The sequence below is a fragment of the Phalangium opilio genome, unplaced genomic scaffold (genome assembly GCF_054372755.1).
Source record: "Phalangium opilio isolate 3A_F unplaced genomic scaffold, DU_Popi_V2 ptg000003l_1, whole genome shotgun sequence".
Lineage (NCBI taxonomy): Eukaryota > Metazoa > Arthropoda > Arachnida > Opiliones > Phalangiidae > Phalangium > Phalangium opilio.
This window is the reverse complement of record NW_028324145.1, coordinates 5,415,804-5,438,938: the sequence shown is the minus strand read 5'-3', so window position 1 is coordinate 5,438,938 and position 23,135 is coordinate 5,415,804. Positions and strand designations below refer to the sequence as shown.

The 23,135-nt window shown below is 37.4% G+C and overlaps 2 protein-coding genes across 6 annotated transcripts in view; one reads left to right on the top strand and one right to left on the bottom strand.

The window, feature by feature from the left end:
- Positions 1-1,271: 1,271 nt before the first annotated feature.
- Positions 1,272-20,276, top strand: sha (shavenoid). 5 transcript variants are annotated; one of them, XM_089837315.1, is made up of 8 exons: positions 1,272-1,538; positions 10,805-10,924; positions 15,577-15,924; positions 15,990-16,128; positions 16,201-16,311; positions 16,380-16,685; positions 16,751-16,974; positions 17,039-20,276. In XM_089837315.1, the coding sequence occupies exons 3-8, from the start codon at positions 15,790-15,792 to the stop codon at positions 20,090-20,092; spliced, it is 3,969 nt and encodes a 1,322-aa protein (XP_089693441.1). In that variant the 5' UTR covers positions 1,272-1,538; positions 10,805-10,924; positions 15,577-15,789; the 3' UTR covers positions 20,093-20,276. The 5 variants fall into 5 exon arrangements, with proteins under 5 accessions (XP_089693441.1, XP_089693461.1, XP_089693439.1 ...); XM_089837335.1 differs by lacking the exon at positions 10,805-10,924 and having other exon boundaries at positions 17,048-20,276; XM_089837313.1 differs by lacking the exon at positions 10,805-10,924.
- Positions 20,277-21,375: 1,099 nt separating this feature from the next.
- LOC149717272 (IDLSRF-like peptide) overlaps positions 21,376-23,135 on the bottom strand; it is a 46,630-nt gene continuing 44,870 nt past the window's right edge. Inside the window, exon 5 of the mRNA XM_089837445.1 lies at positions 21,376-21,993. Within this exon, the coding sequence (XP_089693571.1) occupies positions 21,800-21,993 (194 nt within the window). The 3' untranslated portion in view covers positions 21,376-21,799. The remainder of the gene's footprint in view (positions 21,994-23,135) is intronic.

The following is a 23,135-nucleotide window of genomic DNA, read 5'->3' as shown; positions in this document are numbered from 1 at the left end:
GTTTTGGTTTGTTCGTCCTTTGGCCTAAGGGTTTCTTAACGAAGTCACCCAATTTGAAGACAATTTAACCGCCAAATTTTGGCGCTAATATGTACCCTAGCTTAAATAGCTTTAGTATTAGATTCAAGTTAGCCATGGGTGACCGGCGGCATGAGGGTAAGAAAAAGTTTTCTTAAAGAAAATCCCCCCATGCCGGCATTTTATTCCAAATTCCAGTCGTAGTTTGCTTTAATGAGAGAAAAAAAGGAAGAAGATAGACTTAGGTTCATGATAGCATATAATGTAAAGGGAAGGTGAATTCAAGAGAATGCTAGTTTTTAATTATTTTAAAGTTATTTATCTAGACCCTAATATTTGTTATCATTAGGTAGAGAATAGTTTTGGCTGTTGTCTTCTAAAAAGACATGAGTTTAGAGGTTCTGGACGTTGTTCAATATTTATTTTATTATCTCAACCTTTCTTGGGTTGATTGGAGTATCTAATTGAAGTATTTGGTATCCTTGGATAGATTATAAATTTGTCTATCACTGACACACAGTCAGGGGATTTTCCTTGAAGTTTTTCTAAGCTAGTGTTAATTATTTAGCATCATTAGATAAGTAGGAGTTGGGATGTCACGCTTTCAATGGATTTTTCCTAACAGTCTATCGAAACTAAAGTTATGCCGTTTCAAATTAAACCTCCCATAGCAATTTTGACCATAGAGAGCTTTCAGATGGGATAGTAGTAGGTCACACCCTCCCAAGTCTTAACGCTGTTCTGGTAGCCATATTGGGTTGTCTCAGCTTCATTCCTGCTTTAAACCCACCAATATGGCAGCATAAATTATGTCACGAGACTCGGCTCCTCCTCCAACTGAAAGCTCTCTATATAAACAATAGGGAAACGGCAAAAGGGGGGAACTTAAGACGGTTCCTCCTATGTACATCTACATGGTGGAGGATTTTACGAAGTGGAAGGCTAGTGGAGGAGTAAAGATGATTGGTTAAGCATGGTCTGACGTAAGTTTTGTAGGCGGGGTTTATCCATTACTCCCATGTCCCAATACTAAAATACTACATGTAGCGCTTTCACGTTTCCTTTTAAGGACGTTTTAAGCCATTATTAGAGCAAATTGTGGTTGATTCAAGGGGTGTTACGGAGGGGCCAATCTTACGTAAGGGGAGGGGGGGGGGACAAGAAATCTTTTTGGGAAACTTGTTTTAAAAGTATTCTGGGGAACTTAGGGGGCAAAAAACTCCTCTTACAGTCTCTCAAGCATTGAAGATGAGGAGAAGGTTACGGAGGTAGTTTGAAAAATATAGTAGCATCAAAATCTTCTTCGTAGAATAGTGACGGCCGGAGTCTCGACTGTGTGTGTGTAATTTTTTTTATATCGCGTTAAAACGATATATCGCGTTAAAACGAAGTAAAAGACGCCGAGAAAATAAATTGTTTCAATATTAAACGTGATTTTCGTCTTAAAATGGATTAACAGTGTTTCAAAGAAGAAATTAAGATTAGGCTTAGCACCACTGATGCTCTTCCATTGGTAACCTGTAAGTTGAAACTTATTTGTATTTTGCAATTTGCATTGCACGACTTGTATCACGCATGTTGCACATTGCTAAGCCTAATGTTAAGAACTTTGCCAGCAATATCTGGGGATGGTAATTGGTTTTGTCAAACACGAGTGATTGTGTTTACTTGTTAGGCGAATGTAAGTAACAGGAGTATGCCTAACTCGTTATTACGAGATTGCTTTTGCGGTAGAACGAAATGTCAAACAACGTTCGGTCATCATGCAGTTGTGGCTTGTTTTTTACTTTGTTTTTGCGGTACGTACTACGTGTTCCATTGGTGTAACATTTGACCTATTGGACTAGCCAAACAAATCAATACAGTCTAGTTCTGATCAGATCCCGAGTTACAGAAACTGTATCTCTTAGATTGCATCTCTGTATAAGGAAAATGGCTCATCGAATAGTCTAGATTCAGGATCGAATCTTCCCTATTTTTTTGGTTACTGTCTTTTTTCTATAGGTTCTAGGTTAAAACTCAACCCCAAAAATAGATCTAGATGCGCAGCATGTATACCATGCAGCCTATTGGGGTAAATAGATAAACAAAAGATTGTCTTCGGGGTAAATCAAGCGTAAATTGGGGTAAGAAAGACCGCGTAATCCAATACCGTATAGTCTAGAGAATGCTTCAGGGTTCAAACAAGTGCATTTTACTCTCTTATAGACACAACCACGTAAATAAAGCTGACCATTTAAATATTTTCGTTACTTTATAAACTATTTTCAAAGTTGCCCTTCACGCTTCCTTTAAAGAGAGCACAAAGAGACCCTTATTTTAACCTTTTTAGGAATGAATTACTAACTAGCTACCACCTTCTCATGTGCTATACAGGGTGTGACAGATCCAGAGTATTATTTCTTATTAGTAGCTTTAAACGTAATGTCATATGGTGTGCCATAGGGCTGACATTTATCGTACCGATTTTTTCTCGGACAGTACAGCGATATCTTACTTGTAATAAGTGTTTGTTAGATCTGTTCAACCCTGTATGTTGCGCTCTCCTGTAAGCCAAGCTTCTGGGCGACAAAGTTTGAGGAAATAATACGCATGTCGGCGATCCTACCCTACAGGTTCTGACTGCCCACTTGTCCGTCGGAGGTGGTGGCTTGATCCCATGCCCTTCGAGAGGGGGAGGGAATTCGGTCAGTTTACCTGGAGCCCGTAGCTTCCAAGGGACGAGTGCAGGGCTGCCTTGAAGGGGGCCCGCAATTTAGTCAATTTTCCCCGGGGCCCACAAACTCTTGACCCTGCTTGACCCCACCACCCCTTTCATCACCTCCCAAGTAAACCTCATTACTTCCCTAGTTAATCAAGTCACGAAATCTGATTAATCGCATCCTTCCAGAGGACCCTTATCATTGTGTATCAGTTTATTGATTCTCTAATTTAGTAAACTGCTCTTGGTTAGAAGAAGCTCATACTCAAGATGAGACGCATTTATTCAACAGTACTTATAGTCTTCATGAAACGCGGTTGTGCAGAAATACATCACTGTAGTAACAGACCTTGGGCGGAAATAATTTAATTTGAATAGGACATTCCAAATAAATCAAAGTTAAGGAATCTCCACGATTTTCTTTTCTTTTTTTTTCTTTCTTTTTGAATGCAACGGTATATATAACGACTTTTTTACGGAAGAGGATTTCAGGCAAGGTTGTCGCTTGCGAACTTTATCTATTATAAAAGATGGATGACCTTAGCCTTTACGATATCGACAGGTTCTAGACTTTAAAATAAAGATAAGAAAACTGGAAATGAGATCGTAAGTCTTGAGGAATAAAAAATACTTTAAAAAAATTTATATATATATAAAAAATATTCCCGTAAAGAGAAAAATACGAGAAACAGAAACTTCCAAATCGATGATGTTTATTTCGATACCCCTTTCTCCTTAGGGTATCCTTGTAAATTTCTTTTCAAGTACTTTACTCCTAGCTAGGAGGTTGTTTTTTTTTTACCCCTTTTAAATTTGTGTACAGATAAGCGTCAAGGAAACACTCTCAGGTCAAATTTGAATTCCCCTATCTCTTGAGCTCATGGTGTCCTCTTAAGGACATCTTCATTAGTTCAACCATAAGTTCATAAGATATGTTTCATAAGTTTGTCACTGGTTACAAACTGGAGCTTGTCATGAAGTGAAGGAGGTAGGTCATAGATTCGAGGTAAAGCGACGACTGTTGAGGCGCTGTCAAAGGCCTAATTAGTACAGACTAAATAGGAAGGTGGACTTCAAAAGCGAGTTTAGTCAATTCTGGTGTCCCGTAATTAAGGACATCTTCAAGAGAAACCAGCATTAGTTAAACCATAAGTTCATAAGATAAGTGAAGATAAGTTTGTCACAGGTTTCTGAGTGCTTGTCATGAAGTGGCGTAGGTTATAGATTCTCGTAGAGCGACGCCTGGTGAGGCTCTGTCAAAGGCCTAATTAGGACAGACTAAATAGGACCTAGATGGACTGCAAAACCGAAGAGTGTAGTCAATTCTCGCTTGTCGTTCTCGAACTAACTCGATCTGTAAGTCTCTAGCATTACGAAGTATAGGTATTGACATACTTATGGGACATATCTTATAAACTTATGGTTAAACGAAAACGTTTTAAACAACACAAATACGTGCCGAGGTTAAAATTGACTTTAATTTTATGATTTTTATACGTGAAAAACATTATTCGGTTCATAAAATTCACCAAACCTCATACCCGGATGGAACCTCCAATATATAAGTAGGCCTGTAACTATAGCTAAGGTTTTGTTCGCAGTCTTTGAATATTTTGCAGAATAATATGAAAATTAACGCAAAATAAATAAAAACTCACTAAAGACAAAACAAACTGAATAAAAAAAATCCAAGAAAATAAAGGGGTTTACGTTCACCTATTTTCTTCGTAGCTGAATTTGAGCTTTAGTTTCGGTTGCCTGCATTTCATCTAATAGACTTGGCCAAAAAAAATTTAAATACCACAGGAGTATCCTAGTATACCCTAATGTGTTTTATGATGATCTTCTCAAATACTTTAGAATGAAAATTACATTAGCGACAGAATGGGAACACAATCTCTTGAAAAAAAGATATATTTTTGTTCTACCCCAAATGTCACTGGAAGTCGGTCTTGCGTTGCGTTTATTAGATTCCGGATATTTGCACGTGTGTTCTTGAGGTAAATATAAACAAGTATCGCCGACGAAAATTAGGCTTAGCAATTTTGGAATTCCTGTTGTCCATCGGCAATGTTGTTTGAACATTCAATTGACCAACGAAACAAAACCATGTCAGGGGTTTTTTTTTCAATGACCCCATAAAGGAAATGTGATACTATTAATTAGTGTGTTCCGATCACTTATCATGCAACCCTAGCTGAAAAATAGGCTTAACATCTCTCAATTCGAAATTTAGTAAAATTATTTATTCACTAGCTAAGCTACTTGACTCTACCCGGTCTATTTAGATAGACCATTTAGAAACAATTTGTTTACAACAAATTCCATAAAACTATGCTTAATTAGGGGTTATTCATAAAGCTAAAATGTTATGGGTTTTGTAAGAGGGCGTATCTTTACAGGGGTTCGCCTCCTTTCCGACCTTGAGATGAACTCGACTAAACTACTTCTAATGACCCTTCTTCTGGTGTTACCACCCCTGTAGTTATCAAAACATGCAGTTTTGTTAATCAAATTCGGAAATAACCAATTGTGACCAAGATATGTTCCATAAGTATAACACAACCTATACTTCGTAATGCTAGAGGCTTACTGAGAGCTAGTTCAAGAACGACGCCACAATTGACTACACGCCATTTTGCACTCCATCTTCCTATTTAGTCTGTACCAAGCCTTTGACAGCGCCTCACCAGGCGTCGCTTTACCAGAATCTATGACCTACGTCACTTCATGACAAGCTCCAGTTTGTAACCAGTGACAAACTTATCATGGAACATATCTTATGAACTTATGGTGGCACCGAACTCTTCTTTAAATATTTCTCGATAAATCACACACTTTAACCCTGAACCCCTCAAAATCCTAGTAAGAATTATGATCGAAAGATGTTTCACTATATTGTCCTTTATATTCCCTTTGAGTTGTATTTATCTTAAAATAGAAACGAATGGATTCATCACATTTGACCGACAATCGTATAGTCTAAAACCTTTGCCGCGGAACGGGGTCATCATCACATTATGGTTTAAAATGATAAAATTCAGCCAAGCTAATCTAACGTTATTATGAAAAAAGACTTCATCATCTGTTCATAGTTCTTAGTTGAAACGAAGAGTAATTTACACCGTGGCCATTATTTTATACTTTGTTTTTCTTTTTTAAAATCGTCAAAGAAATTAGACTAAACCTTTTGACTCTGTCTGTATCTTTTATCTTTTCATATATGATAGTATATGAAATTACCGTTATGGGCTTCGCTTGGGGTAACATAGTTCTCGTTTAAATATGATACCCTTTCTTGAATACGTTTAAGTATATGATAATAAATACTTTACAGAAATGTTGAACTTTGGGATGAACGGATGAATTTTTTTCTTTAAGATTGTACCGTATAGTTTGGGTTAATACGATGATATTTCAAGCGGAGAAAATTTCTTTAATATTCTTTAAAAAGGGGGGATTATTAGATTTACATTTCCTGCTTCTTATATTATTTATTACTGTAATAGTTTAAAGGAATTGTAAAACGAAACGCGGTTTTGTTAAGCCTAATTTATTTAATTTTTAACCCTGAATTACGTTTTTTTCTTCCCATAAGATATTAAACCTAAATTTTTAAAATTCCTGTAGGTCAGACAAGGTTATACATGTCCCCATTGATGAGTCTTTTATCTATAAATTACTAAGCCTAATTCTTCATGATTTGTTAAGCCTAATTTGTGATATTACTCTTCCTATAAGTTGATAACCCTTTTATCGATAAATCACTAAGCCTAATTTTTCATAAGGTCTTAAGCCTAATTTATAGTATTTCCGCACTCGTCCCTGTGTCTTGCCTGTCTTACAACAAGTTATTAAGCTTGCGCTTGTCTCAAGTGTTATTTTATCCATAAATTTCTAAGCCTAATTCTCCCATAGATACTAAACCTAATTTAAGATTTCTTTTATCCCAGAAGTTACTAAGCCTTTGTCGTATCTAAGCCTAAATCTTCCCTTTACCATATAATATGCTAAGCCTAATTCAATGGATAGCTTTCCCTTAATGTAAATGACCTCAGAATGGCCCCGTTACCCTATGTTTTAAACCTTAAGAACTTTTCCTTATTTGTTTTTCATAAAAAAAAAAAACACTACCGCTATCTTGAAACAAAAGTGTTTGCTTTAAAATTTTTTCGTGACTTTTTAATTAATTTTTATTGATTTTTTTTTTATTATTTGCGCCTCAGGGTTACAAAACCGCGCCTTTAAATCAATGGGCACCTTTTAATTTCTTTAATCCGTGAGAAAGTTCAAATACTTTTACCTGCTACAATACCATTTATAAGAAAATTACCCATACTTTTTTTTTAACAATATAAATTTAAAAATAAGTCTGTAATCCCCAGGGCTTTTTCCAAATAGAGAAACTTTCATCCAAATCATTGTATTGTAATCCTGAATAGATTTGAAATTTATTTTGTAAACACGCTGTGTATGACTTTGAAAAGAAATTTTTCCCCTTAGAAACAGGTTAGCTAGAAAGTTATTTTGATAAAATATTTCTTCTTCATTAAGTCTTGGCTTCTCAATTTTCTTAACTCATCTTTGGCGATAAGAGAAGTGATGTTATTTTATAACTTCGGGTTTTGATCAATTTCTGCCAATACGCTCGCGATTTTGATAGGTTTTTTTAAAGAAGGATGATTTAGTATTAAAAGAATTTAAAATTTGGGAAGATTCCGCTTATGGTATACAAGATTCGCTCTAGTACTTCGGTAGATTAGCTTAATATTTATTTGTTATTTGATGAAAAATAGCAATTATATTTAGCTACAAAATTAGATACTTCAGTTTACAATATACCAATTTTATCCCAGACTGTATTTGTTTGTTTGTTTACGTGGCAACAAAACAAGATTCTGCAATTTACAATATTATTTATTTGAATACGTTATGCTTAGCTACAAAATATTAAGATACAACAGTTTAAAATACAGGGTGCTCAAAAAGGTGATAGGACCGAACCGAAGTACAGTGCAATTTTGAGTCGAAAATGTAATTCCTATGATATTTCTCCAAGGGTCACTGTTCATAAGTTATGACCCATTACATTTAAGTTAGAAAAACTGAAATACAATGCTAATTTAATTAAGGGGTCATCCTTAAAATACTTAGGACAAAATGTCATAGAACATTGTCAGCTCAAAATTTCTCATAGAACAGACTGCAATTTGGTCCTACTATCTTTTTGGAGCACCCTGTATAATATTTTAATCCCAACCTCAAGCAAGCTACATTTGTTTGTTCACATTATGTTTAGCTACAAAACAAGTAAGGTGCTACACTTTTCTTGAAACTTTGAAGTCAATTTTTCCCGAGCCCTAATTATTCAAACCGACACGTAGTTGTTGAGGCTATTTTAAACCAAATCTATTGGCCTACTACAATTTTGAATTAAATTAGTTTAATTGTGTGAATAGAAGAAAGTATGTCCACTTTTCGATAGAAGAGGTGGATGAATTGTATCAACTTTTTGATTCATCTATGATCTAGTTGTCTCAAAATGTTGTGCCGTCTGAATAAGCCTTTAGAATTGGAAGATGGACAATATCGACGCTGTAAAGAAATCTGGTCAGCCAATATTATTGACCTTGGTGTAAATATTTTTATTTAAAATAGCCCAAGACTTAAAATATATAAGCGGTGCCGTTTTTCTCTCACTTGCCTTCCATTAAGAATGAGATGAGATGAGACGTGTTTTATAAATAAGTAACGCAAGGTCGATAGAGCGTGATGAAGTTAGGGGTCACGTTAAAATGGAGGTCCCCCTCTCTGTATTGGCATTCCATATTAAGAACTTTTTTTTATATATCCCCCCAAAGTACCAAGAATTTATAATAACCATTTATAATAACTTATCGAGATAGTAGGGGATTTCCTCTTGATAGAACCAAGAAGCGATATCTAGTTTATTAGGGAGAAGGTATAAATTCGCCACATTTCTAGCTTTATCTCCAGTCCAAACGTAGGTCCGGAGTTAATTCCCGCCTCTGAATTACAACCAGCATCTCATTGGTTTTTGAAAACTCACACCAGAGCGACGCGAATGACGAAAATTACGTATTTTCCGACTGAGGAGAGGCGAAATAGCCCGGCCTCCTTTTACGTCCCCCCTTGTATTTTGAAAGGGGGACTGGGACTATGGCGGGCGAATACTTAGTCATCTTATAACTTCTCCCTAGTAAACTAGATATCGCTTCTTGATATAACAAACGTTCGATCAGTAATACGATGGTGATCAGACGTAACGTCATAGATTTGAATCGCCCTTCTATATCGTCGTAACCCGCTATTATTGCATTTGTTTATGATAATCAGTGATGGATAGCGGATTCTGTCCTACAATTATTAATTGATCTTCAGACTTTCCGGGAAATACAGAAAGAAAAATATAGTTGATAAGTGTTTAGTCTTAAATACCGGTTTTGAAGAAAATTCCAAACATTTAAACCTTCAAGGTATTGATATTAATTTTGATGACGATCTTAGATCGAAATTCACGTATAGTTTTGTGATAAAAAATGAAGAGGGTTTTTTTTTTAGTATTAAAAATTTGAATTAAATTTCCAGGTATTATCATACAGGTGTTAGCTGACAATATTAGGGCCCGTTTTTTAAAGCGGTTGACAGTTCTGATTGAAAATTTGCCAGAAAGAAAAAAAGTTAACTTTTTCTGAAGAATTTTGAGCAAACTTGATCAGGTGTCGCGTGCAGGTGTTACCTGGAAGTTATTTAAATATTACCATAAGTTCATAAGATATGTTCCGTAAGTTTGACACTGGTTACTTACTGAGAGGTTGTCATGAAGTGACGTAGGTCATAGATTCTCGTAAAGCGACGCCTTGTGAGGCGCTGTCAAAGGCCTAATTAGTACAGACTAAATAGGGAGATGGACTGCCATTTAACCGAGTGTAGTCAATTCTCGCTTGTAGTTCTCGAACTAGCTCGAGCTGTAAGTCTCTAGCATTACCAAGTATAGGTTGTGTTATACTTATGGAACGTATCGTATAAACTTATGATATTACGTGTCATTAAATACAACGGCTGTGTATTGTTGTTAAAAGGGTATTTTCGGTTCTGCTTGAACGTTCCTATAGCCTAGATCGTGCGAGTTATTAAAAATGAATTAAATTTCTGATTGGGGAAAACCGGCAAAGTGTCCCTTCCCACCTTAACAATTGGTAACCAACTGTCATCTACTTATAGTTTATTTACTATACGTAAACCTTCAAAAGAGACCCAAGCTTCTCTTTCATGGTCCGATTGTCACTTTAAAACATACGACGTTAAAACAGCTCTAAGGCAATTAAGAGAAAATTTGCAGGGCCTCTCGATACTGGCGGAGAATGGATTAATGACATTCTTTTTCTTTCCTACGATTCATAAATACCTCGCTCTTGTAACCTATGAACTTGTTTGGGCCCTAATATTTTTAGTATCCTTCCATCTCGGCAATTACTTAGAAGTTTGTCAGCAGTTCTTTTCAAAAGCGACATGCACCACACTGACTGGCTCGACAAGCACTCGAGTCCAAACTGAGCCCCTCTATTGATTCTTAATTACTTTTCTTCCGGATTCTACACACGTTGTATAGTCCTTCTCTCAATGAAGTGTACATCAATCTCGATTGCCCATCAACCTTCTATTGTTTCACTCTACCTCTCTCTCGCTCTGTCCCCCCCTCTTTATCTGTTCTTTGACTCTGTACCCTTAACCTGATTTCTCCACTGTATACTTAACGGGGGAATATGGGTCTTGTCACCATGGGAAGACCTCGTTTCTCTACGGGTTTCTTAGGGTTTTAAAAATCACCCTGGGTTTAAAGGTCATCGAAAAGGGGTGACGCTTCTTTTCTTTAAATAGAAATAGGTTCCCTAATTGTTTTATAACGAGATGATGTTATTGGATATGTATTGTTCAACCAATGATTCAAAGATTGCATGGGTTACGTGGTAGATTATAATGATTATTTAAAAGAGACGAGGTATAAGATCAATTAGGGGTGCATGCACTTCAAGTAATCCTGTTTTCTTTTGTTCGAATTAGGCTTAGTCGCAACTTCAGTCAAGATGGAGTTTGGTTTCTGGATTTGAGAATATAATTATCGTCTTAAATGAATTGATATTCCCTTTGAAGTTTACTTCTTACACAGGGTGTTTCTGGAAGGTCTGTATAGCCAGGGATAGATTTAATTTTAAAAATCGGAATGGAGAACGGCTAGTATTTACTTCAGTCCGATTCATAGCCCAGTATAGAGCCCCTCCCTCCAAACACGTAACGAAAAGTTTAAAATATCTTTTTGGCTCACTTAAACTAATTTTGATGACGTTGCTGATGGGGACGACGAAAAATACGTTATTCCTTTTAACCTCTTTCGCTATGACCCGCCTCTTCTTTCAACCCCCCCCCCGTCTCGTGGAAGGGGGTACGGGACTTTCACGCGCGCCCACATTACTCTGTTCTCCATTCCTACTTCTAAAGTTACATCTATCCCTGGTATAGCTAATTAAGGGGTGTGTTTTAAGGGGTGATTTCGAGTCGAAATTGTTCTGTGACATTTTCTCCCAAGGGATATGTTATGATCAGAATATTTTACGGATAGCCCCTTGTTGTAAGAAAGGATTAGTTCGTTAAACGATATGTCATAGAGGTGGACACGGAGACTATTTAATGTTTAGTGTCTACATAGACAGGAAACTATTGACTATTCTCGGGTCCGGTCAACTCCGGATAACCTATGGTGAGGTTCAAATAATTAAAAACAAAAGACTTCAAAATTGATGTCGAAATTTTTTCCTATCAGATATAGATTTACCAAAGTAACGTAAACATACAGGGTGTTTCTGATAAGTCTGGCATAGATTTAAGGGGATGTTCTTTGGGCGATTTTGAGTCGAAAATTGGCATTTTTCCGTCCTGGCCACTGTTTTTGAGTTAAAATTGGTGTATTTTACGGATGCCCCCTTAAATGTAATTAAGAAACGGAAAGACGATGCTAATTTAATTAAGGGGTCATTCTTAAAACACTGGAAAAGGGTTTCCCTTCTGTCAAAATGTCATAGATGTTACGTTTTCCACTTAAAATCCCCCTTATTTTATAGCAGACTTATCAGGAATACCCTGTATAGTAGGTCCACCAACTGTCTGTCGTATTACTTCTTGTACTCTCAGAGGGGTTACCCTAATATTGGAACAGTCACACAGTGTATGTGTATGGTAATTTTCTTAAGCCTTGGCTTGCTAAAAATTCTTCAAATATTTATCCACCACCTTTCTTGTTTCCCATCAGGGCATAAATTTGAATATCAAAAGCCATAAGATAATTTCACCTCAGCATGGATCCCTTTCACGGAACGTTTCGTTAATATTAAGCTATAGGGTTCCGTTGAACCCTACAGCGACGTGATATTTTCAATTTTCTAACTTCCCCCTTTTAAATGTCGAGGTATTTTTCTTAGTAAATTATACACTTTGGGAAAGATATTATTACATACCTAGCTGACTCTGTTGTTAGACTGTTTTCTCTTTAATTAGTTTCCTGGGGAAGAAATAAAAAAAATACTTTTATAAAAGTTTATTCAAACTGCGGCGAACGGCCGTTAAAAGTTTTATGACAAATTTTTGGATCTAAGAAAGTTTTGAGTGTGTTTTCGCAATTTTTACGATAAAAATATAAGGAAGTCGTATAAATCTTATACCTGGGCGCGATAAATGAAACATTTCTGGTCTTAAAGCGATATTTTATCACTTAAGTTTTCAAGAGCGAGTTGAAGTTTAGTTATTTCTTAGACATCATGCACGCATCGAGCTTGGATAAGAAGATATTATAGATTAAGTGAATTTCCGCCGTTGATCTTGATTTTTAAGTATTCTCCAATATTTAGAGGGGTTTTCTCTGCAATAGTCTGGGTGCAGGGCTTAGGTATTTGAGGAGAAATACAGGGTGTTTTTGATGAGTTTGGCATAAATAAGGGGGATGTTCTTTGGGTTCACGATTTTGAGTCGAAAATGTAACTTTTATGACATCTTGCCGTCCGGACCACTGTTTTCAAGTTATATGTGGAGTATTTTACGGATGACCCCTTAAATTTAATAAAGAAACTTATTTTGACAATGATTTCTAATTTAATTAAGGGGTCATAAACACTCAATCAAATTGCTTCTTGGTGCGAGGGAAAATAAAGCTATCACTTAGTGTGACGTCAGCCATGCTATTTGCCCATATACCCAAAAAGGTACCAAACATGGCCGCCCACTGCCAAAGCTAAGCCCATGACGTTTTACCTTAGCACTGACGACAAATTGAGATAGCTCAACACCCCAATAACGGTCTCGTCCCTGTGTTTTGGTTTCTCTGTTTTTAATCTCCGAATTTGTCTATTGGCAAAAGATTTAGAAATGACCCTGTTTTCCTTAAGTATTACCAGGGATAGATTTAATTTTAGGAGTAGGAATGGAAAACAGAGTAATGTCTCGGACCCCCTTCCACGGGACGGAGGGGAATGAAAGAAGAGGCGGGTCATAGCGACAGAGGTAAAAAGGAATTACGTATTTTTCGCCGTCTCCGTCAGCAACGTCATCAAAACGTAGTTTAAGTGAACCGATAAGATAATTTAAACTTTTCGTTACGTGTTCTATACTGGGCTATGAGTCGGACTGAAGTAAATACTAACCGTTCTCCATTCCTGCTTTTAAAATAAAATCTATCCCTGATATAGCAAAGTGACCCTGTATTCCCTAATTATTTCTCGAGTTTCCCATAATTCTAAGCATTTCCAACTTCAAGTAATCCCTCACAAAAACACGATTTTAATCATAGTCTTATCAGAATTATCCAGAGGGTTAAGTAAAATAAAAAAATAAAATAGTTTCCCTGACGCCAGCAAATAACATTCTTTTCCTTTATTTTTACCTACCCTTAGGGAAAAATTTATTCCTAAATACTAAAATCCGAAAAATCTCTTTGCCAATGTTCATTAAGCCGTAGAGGAACGTTTGTATATCTCATAAGGTATGTTCCATAAGTTTGTCACTGGTTACAAACTGGAGCTTGTCATGAAGTGACATAGGTCATAGATTCGAGGTAAAGCGACGCCTGGTAAGGCGTTGTCAAAGGCTTAGAACACACTAAATAGGAAGATGAAATTATCCGACTGTAATCAATTCTCGCGTCGTTCTCGAACTAGCTCGAGCTGTAAGTCTCTAACCACTGGTAACTGAGAGCTTGTCATGAAGTGACGTCAGTTAAACGTCATAGATTCTCGTAAAGCAACGCCTGGTGAAACGCTGTCAAAGGCTTAGTACAGACTAAATAGGAAGATGGCCTGAAAAACCGAAGAGTGTAGTCAACTGTCGAATGTCGTTCTCGAACTAGCTCGAGCTGTAAGTCTCTAACATTTCGAAGTATAGGAAGTGTCATACTTATACATAACATATCTTATAATCTTATGATACCTACATATGAATTCCTACCCTCCTCATTGGCGTATTTTTGGGTCCAAACTTCTTCAGTCTTAAAGAAGAACACCTTTGGAATTCGCCCCACCCCGGTCGAAGTCAAACCATCTATAGCAAGCGGGTTAGCCGGCGGTAGTTTTACCTTGTTTTACCTAACTCTCGTACTACCACCACCAGAGCGTTGAACTCGAATCTTTCCGCCGCTGCTGGTGCCGGTTTGTCATATTATTTTAGTGTAGAGCCTGACTTTTGATACCGTTTTGTATAGAACCCCATTTCATCATAAATTTGGCAATTTTCTCCAACCCAAATTTGCAACACGTTCGAAGATACTTTCTACCTGGTTTTAATATACTACAGGGACACACCTCCGGTTGGAGGAGTGTCAATCCTCATCCTGTCCATTTCCAGGATGGGTGCAGGCACCCCTATGTTCGTTTCATTTTGGCGTTTCGTCCTCGTTTTTAACCCCGTGTCAAACTGTATAGAGTTTCGTTGGTTGAAACGTAATATTAATACGTGAAAGGATGATGCGATAGTACGTGACTTGAATTAGATTCTTTTAAATTACGCAAGGTCGATCAGTGGATTTTATTTGTGTGAAGGATGGATAGATATTCCCCCTAAGTTTAGACCCACCTAAGTTCTAATAGGACACAGTCCGTTTTTGGGGTCTTTAAACTTTTAAAAACAGGGAAGGACTGAAAACCAAAATACGATAAAATGATTTTTAAGTGAATCTGTCGGAAAACGTTTTTTTTTAATTTAATTTATAGTAATACCGCTTTGAATTTAAAGTGTAGTTTCCGCTCTAATATATTTTCATGGTCACGTGGTATGTTATGTTTTTTTACTCCTGTACTTTAAAAAGATATTTTAGAGAAATTGTCATTTAAGTTTATTAAGATTTTATCTTTATCGTTTTATGCAAATTAGGTATTTGTTTTTTTTTAGAATACGTGTTGTAGAATTTGCTCTATTATTTTAAGCCTTTTTTATGAAATGGAAAACACACGAGCACGTTATGTTTTTGTTTAAGGAAAGCGTCTAGGTGATGTTTAAATTCGATAATGCCCTTGGAACTCTTCCCTGTTGTAAAGTTCTATGTCAGACAACTCATTAATTTCCTTCCCGACAACACCCCTTAAAGAATTCAACACACTTTCGTTTGCATGGATCCAAAACTGATGATGATATTTTTTCGCTTTTGGTTGTTAAGTAAATAACTTGTTTCGGTGGTTGCGGCTTATAGTGATATTTTCTTAGAGTAAGAAAGACGAAGACGATGTAGGTCTATTGTTTGAAGAGAGAACAAAAAAATTCTTATTGTCTCCCCCCTTCCTCTTTTCTCTCTTTCGCAGGCTTGAACAACTGGGTCGATACGTCTGGACTATTTGTCGTTACGAGGGTAAAAGATAATACATCTCTAATTCATCGAGATAGTCCCAGAAAGAGTGTGAAGAGACAAAAATTGCGTTCCCTACATTTTCTACGAGTTATGTGGGTGGATCGTTTGCAATCGTATTGCCAGTGGTTTGATCTTCCTCGGCCATCGGAGCTTGGCTAAGAGAAAGATGAAGAGATACTCGTGTCAGATCAAGAACCTCGTCTTGGTAACTTTGACCTTGTTGACCTCGAGGTCGAGTTTGGTACGAGGAGAGGCCGAAGTTACCAGAGATCATTATGGAGATGTTTTTTCACCATCTAAGGTATAATTTCATACAGACGTTAAGACTAATTATTTTGTACTTAAATGTTTTTAAAACTAATCAAGATGGATTGTAACGAAACAATGTGCGATCAAAACGGAAGGCAATCTGCTTTAGTCCCGGGTAGGAGTTGCGAATGTCAGTGCGCCCCTAGCTACCCAACTTTTCGAGAAGATGTTGAGGAATGCGTAAGAGATATAACAGGTGAGCCTAAGGGTTCAACAAACAGTACTGGATGACGTGGGAGCTGACATTCCTTTCTTATCTTTTTGATAGAATGTCCTCTGGCATTTTTCGTGCGTACCTTCACTACCGAAAGGATACCGATGGTCTTTTTACCAATGACGGGGCAATTAGTGAACTCCGGGGCTCATCTAGCCATATCAGGTAAATAGATATAGATTACGTCATAGTGTGGGGTGATTTGTTGATTGGTAACGTTTCTTTACGAGTAGCGGCAGCGGCAGCCGCCACCGGTGGTAATAATAAATCCAATTACCTCTGCGGGGTCAATTCGACGGAGGTCATGTCTGAGAATGGATGGGAATCAATGGCGCATTTGGAGAAACGCCACCCTCTCTTCGCCATTTATCAAGATGGAAAGGACAACAAGTCATTTTTACAGTGGCTTGGTGATGACAATACGCGGGCTCAGCTACAGAATCGTCTTGTCTTGATTTACTTTCAATGTAAAGACAGTAACAGAAAAGGCAACGAATTGGTACATTTATGCGTCGCTGTTAGAGTCGGATGGTCACCTGGTAATATAATATCCGTTTGAAAAGACCTTGAATATTATCTTGATGTTTATTTCAACTTCTTGTAGGCTTAGATCTGGCTGGAACAGTACCCAAACCTAAAAGCAATCACTTTATGATAATCGGATTGTGTTTGGGAATCTTGGGTCTTGTTTATGTCCTGGCTCTTCTGGTGTATCTCAAAATAAGACAGGCCAAGAAGCTGGAACGTGAAGCCTTGGCCGCTAGTTTACCAATAACTCCGGAAAACCCACCTGATAACGACGAGTGTATTACCACCATTACGAATGATGTAGGACATAATTGAACTTACACTTTTAGTGTAAATTAATTCTAACGGACATTAATTGATATAGTTGTTCCAGTTTCCGTCCGTTCTGCGCGAGAGTCTAAAAGCGAGCACGACCTCGGAGGAACGAAGGTCAAAGAGGTTGCACTCGAAATCATCCTCAAAAACTACGACCACCGTGGAAACCCACACTAATCGTTCCAACGGTAAAACTACTTCGAATGGCAACGTCAGCAGTTCCCCAAGTAGCGGGCGTTTCACGGATCCTAACAACAGCGGGTATCCCGGTAGTCAAGATATCAAAGTGTCTCGAAGAAATCTTTACTTGCACCCTGAACTTTTCGAACCGGAAATGTTAGTATCTCCTCCTCTTCCGGCTTTGGAATTCTTGCAACGCATTCGAGAAATGATAACAAACGCGCGCGCTCGTTTACGCAACTTCCGGTTTCGTCCCACACTCGTGGTCATACCGGAGGATGATTATTTTTACCAGGACTCGAAAGATCGGGACCCAAATCGTGGAAATCATCCAAGATCGTCGAGAAAGCGTTCCGAAACTTCGCAAGAAGTTGTGGAAAATGGTGGCCCAGCTACGACATACTCGACAAAAACTAAAGAATATTCTTCGGAATCCATTCACGGTTCGGGTATTGGTGCTGTTATTGTAGAGTACAGGGTTGATACGCCACCTACACCACCCAAGGCTTACAAAATGAAGCAAAGACGCGCTCCTCAACCCCCGGTCGCTAAGCCCACCAACACTGGAGAACCTTCCGAAGTCAAAGCGGATAGTCCCAAAGTTTCCACTTCTAAGAGTACCGGTTCAACACCGGACATTTTACCAGTGGTGACGCAAATTGCTCAAGATAATATAAACAAGTTTGATATGTTTCGACGTGATCTGTACAATAAACTAACCACTATGTACAGCGAAGAACGTAACGGTAAATCGAGACATTCTAGAAGTTCCCGTGCCAGTAGTGTTGTGGATAGTTTGACAGACCCTCAGAATAACAGTTTCGACTCGGTGAAACGGAAATCCAAATCCAATAAATTCGTGAAGGACCAAGCTCCAAAGGAACCGCCCCATATCTACACAACGCCGGAAACCGTTATCAAAACTGAAGACATTGAAGATAAGGATAGCGGCGTCTTGAGAGTCGAAACTGTCGTTCAAGAAGCGGTAGTTGAAGAAATTCAACCGGAAGAGGTGGAAATCTTTGTGGATGAACCACCGCCGCAGACGTTGTACGTCACTGTCGATGTAGAAGTTATCCCGGATTACGTCAGTGACGTCAAAGAATCTCCTTTAGTGTCCAAAGACGAGATAGAGGTGAATGACCTCTCTAGGTGCCAAACCAACCCCCAACCGGAAGAAGTCGTGATTTTGGATTCGACTCCATCCACCCCTTATGACTCTTTGAACTCAGTCGCAGCCAGACGCGCTAACGCCGCGAATAGTATCGAAAGATTTAGGGACCGGAAGTGCCTTCGAGAAAGAGGAGCCAAAAACATTTGCCTCATTCGCGACGGTGTACTGTCCACGGGGACTGAAAACCAAGAGGTTTGCGATTGCGAAAAGTGTTATCAAGTGTCAACCGAGGACATGGGTGCGTCAAACATTGATGAATCTTGCGACGACCCATCACTGGAGGAATATCTCCAACTATCTGATCGCGTTGCTCAGAAACTTTCAGAAAGGTCAGTACCGTACTTAGGATCGTCAAATCAATCCTCGCCCGAAGTAATTCCTAAAGAAAAATCGAAGAATTTGTCTTGGCAATTCGTCAAAGACATTCGAGTAACTCTTAACAAAATCGGCGGCCATTTTGATATGCCTAAATACAGCCGGTCCGGTCCGGTTCAAGTTAAAACGGCGACGTCTGCCGTCGAACACAATAATTGGATGCTCAAAAAAGAAGATTCCTCCGTCATGGGGCACGGTAAGAAAATCATTCGCAAAATTAGCATGAAGAACAAGAAACTTGCAAATAAAATTGGCCGAAAGTTTTTGCACCATCCGAAGAATGTGGATGACGCTTGTAAAGAGAATTGCGGCGATGAAGCTACGTTCGAACCCGTTGCCGAAACAACCGTTCTTGAAATAGACACGTGTGAACCAACTTACGAACCGTGCGGCTCAACAGGAGCGTCCGAAAGTAGCGGGGATTCCAAAGACACTATCATAGACAGGAACGCGGATGTCCAACGCGAAGAAAACGAAAGCACTAACGCTACAAACGGAACTTTGGAACGTAGCCGCGATGATAACGAATCTGTGGCCACGAGTAAATGTTATTCCTTCGAAGTTGACAGTCTTCAACGACCCAATAAAGACTTGGAGTTAGAGCTTCGCAGTGATAACGCGTCTATTTCGGAAGCGTCCGCCGGTATCTACGAAGGTGACTCCATCGAAACGGAGTCAATTTACGCACCAGGTGCTTCTGATCTCACAGACGATTCCCTTAACGTCAATCGCGATGGTCCACCATCCATGGGAAATGATTTCTCTTTGGAATACGAATCGGACATGGAACCGTTAGAAGCGTGTCTCAATCTCTTAGCCAATACCCCGTTAGAACTGGTAGTCGGTGGTCGCGCCAGTAAAGGCTTGGACATAACCGAACATTTCAAATCCGCCCAATGGGAACACATTTGCCACGATACGAAACCCGGTGACGTTAATAACGTTCCGGCTTTGAAAGTTAGTAACCTTAGGAGGAAACAAACATCCCCGGACATGGATGAGAAGCTAAAGAACGATTTAAACGTCCAAGATTTGAACCCCGAAACGGATATAGTCAACGGATACCACGAAAACGGTGGTAATTGGATCGTCAACGGTTCAGGCGGGAAGCCATTTATTCGCAATAAGAAGAGTGGTAAACTATCAGACGCGTTATCACGGTACAAAAATGGTTCCAGCGTAAGACAGAGACTTCCCAGTAATAACAGTGGTTCTGATGACGAGTCTGTCAAGACTGACGCTAACAGTAACTATTACAGTGTAATTCCCGCCATAAATAACGCCACTCACGATCACGTCATTCACGTTGACAATGGCAAGAATGATTTTGTCACGCTCATCGCGGTACAACCCGCTCCGCCGTGCTCAAGTTAAAATAACTAAATTAATCATCTTTTAATTAATTTAAATTTAATTCTAAAGAGAAAACATTGTTATTGTATTATTAATTACTTATATTTAATTTAACTGTATTCTCCTTTGAAAATCTTTGACCCTATGACCTATGAAGATGAAAAAAAAAATGGTTATATAAATAAACTTGGTTTTTTTCAGATTATGATTTTGACAAATTATGACAAGGTAAGCCTAAGATGGTTGTCTTCTTTTATAATTATGAACCAATAACGTTGCACGAACGTTTTTCATGAGTTTGAAAAGTGAATTCATGGAAACAGAATATGTATACGTGGTTTTATTATTTTTCAATCATCGGATATTTCAATCCCCAAGTTCTAGGTTAGTTACTTTGATTTTGTTTTTATTTCTTCCTGGTCTAACTATTATTTTAATTAATCAGACCTTGAGATCTACATTTAGATTCTATATTTGCTTGTCAATTATCTTTTAAATTTAATAATTATTTTCATAAATTCTTTCTCTATTCTTTCCCAACATTCTTTTTAACAATTTCTTTAATAATCTTCATTCTTTTAATCCGCAACTATTAATTTATAATTTTTCATAAATACATTTAACATCCAATATAGTATAATCAATTATTTTATAATTTATTTAATTTTTATCTTAAAAAGGGCGGTTTCGTTTTCTTAATTATTTTTTTTCTTAGTTTATTATAATCTTAAAACTAATTAATTTTTTTTCCAACATTAATTAGAATGAACTCTCTTCAGTTTCAATAAGTAAAAATATCTCTTTGGGATTTGGGGTAAAATTTAAAGGGAAAATGTAACGTAAAACTAAAGTATTTTTTATTTTTCATTTTGGTCGGTTAGAATTGGTAGGACTCGGGCCTAAATATTCTGATATACGTATTACGAAAATAATTTCATATTGCGTTCCATCATCCCTTTAAATTGAGGTTTATTAATTAGTGACTAAACTAATAATTTAATTTTTTTTTTTGAAAAAAATGGGATACTTTTTTTTCTGAACACTATGTGCACTACCGAGTGTTAATTAATTACTTCTTTAATTATAAATAATTAATTTATCGCGTCGATTGTCAAGGAGCAAAATCTTAATCACTTACGTTAATTAGGCAATGTTGGGAATAATATTTTTAATTAATATTCTTTTTTTTTTCTCGGATAAGGCTTTAATTTCATTACATAAATATTTTAGAATTTTAATTATTTTAATTTCTTTTTTTTTTTTCTCGTTTTTCTATTTCAGATATTTATGTAATAATTGACGGATAATTTTGATTTTATTTATTTTTTTACTTATTTATTTATAGAAGACGGGAGGGAGAACTGATTTAATTAATTTTAAATATATATTTATAACTTTATCCAGAAATAATTAATTTTCATTATGAAATACGTTTGATTTTGAAATCTTAGATAATTATTATTTTTTTTAATATATTTATTTAATAGTTCCCCTTCTGTCCGACCGATATCCGATCATTTATATCGTAATTTATTTGGTAATCGATTCTTGTCCGTATCTGAACTCTCATATGGTATATTTTTTGGGGGTTGGAAATGTAAGTTTTTATGGGTTTTTTCTTTACTTCATCCTTCTAGATTACGGGGTTGGACAGAGACTTGAGAGGGAAAGGGACACAGAGAGAGTTCCTTAAATATAGCTTCAAGGTCTTTTTTGAGGATAGATATACTAGTCCATGAAACCCGTGGAGACCATCTTGTCTAGGAAGAGCTTGACGTCACCCAATTCCGAGTCCCTAATGCCCAAAGCCTTCAGCATGGAAATGTCTCCTGATTCGACCGCTGTCAAAATATTTCTTAGATGTTCCAAATCCGAACGCATCAAGTGAAGTACAGCTCCAAAATCTTCCAACGTTTCGCTTTCTGTAATTGCGAATAGTTTAAGGTTAGTAAACTTTGATATTTAGTTACTTATTAGTGTAAATTTCATCATGTTAATTAATTTTAGGTTAAGTAAAATCGTGCGTTTATAAGGTATGTTCCATAAGTATGACACTACTTATACTTCGTTATGTTAGAGGCTTACTGAAAGCTAGTTCAAGAACGACAAGCGATAATTGACTACACTCGGTGGTTTGCAGTCCATCTAATCCTATTTAGTCTGTACTAAGCCTTTGACAGCTCCTCACCAGGCGTCGCTTTACGAGAATCTATGACCTACCTCATTCACTTCATGACAAACTCTCAGTAACCAGTGACAAACTTATGGAACATATCTTAATGAACTTATGGTAAAAGTTTGGATTAGCTAAAGATAAGAAGCTAACGAATCTCTCCGGGGTTAGAGAAACCTGGACCTAACTGAACTGATTGTGAATCCATAATTTAAAGTTTATAAGAGAGTTGAAAGAATATCTTAAATCGTCTGCTAACACCCGACACGAGATGGTTTAACTTTTTAATCCCCAACATATGTTAAACACGGTGGGAAGAAACCTTTGGGATTAGTTGTCAACTAGTCTATTCCCTTTAAGCAGAAGTATATAATATTTCTCTTCGAGAGAAGTGTACCCACCACAAAGCGGGGTAAGTGTAACGTCATTCTTCCCAACATCGGAGCATTTGGAGCAAGGCTACTAAACCGAATCACATACGCGATAAATAGTTCCCTCATCATTAATCTATTAGCGCTTAACTATTTGCCAAGACGCGCTTGTGGATTTTTGTCCCACATCAAGACAATCAAGGTTTGTGGGTTGATTGCTGATGATTTAGTAAATACCAAACAGATATAGAATTCACCTTACGGTGCGATGCTCATCTGAAGTTTGATGAGCAGGAAAGCAAACAAAAAGGGATAGCCTGGGAAGAATGACGTTACATAACTGAAATGTTAAGAAGATACAGAGTAGTGTCATCCTTCTTCTATAATCCCTTCTGCTTTAAGATATTCTTTTGGTATCGATTGACGTTACGTAATGCCATAGCTTTGCAAATTAGATGGTGTTGATAGTTAATTTCCAAGCCTAAATCTTTCATTTTGGGAATCGAGTTAATTCTCTCTC

Excerpts from the sequence above, each read along its gene's own strand:
- sha (XM_089837313.1), top strand. The coding sequence starts at position 15,790 with ATGAAGAGATACTCGTGTCAGATCAAGAACCTCGTCTTGGTAACTTTG. Across the intron at positions 16,129-16,200 it reads ATGCGTAAGAGATATAACAG|AATGTCCTCTGGCATTTTTC; the intron begins GTGAGCCTAAGG and ends TCTTTTTGATAG. Across the intron at positions 16,975-17,038 it reads TTACCACCATTACGAATGAT|TTGTTCCAGTTTCCGTCCGT; the intron begins GTAGGACATAAT and ends TAATTGATATAG.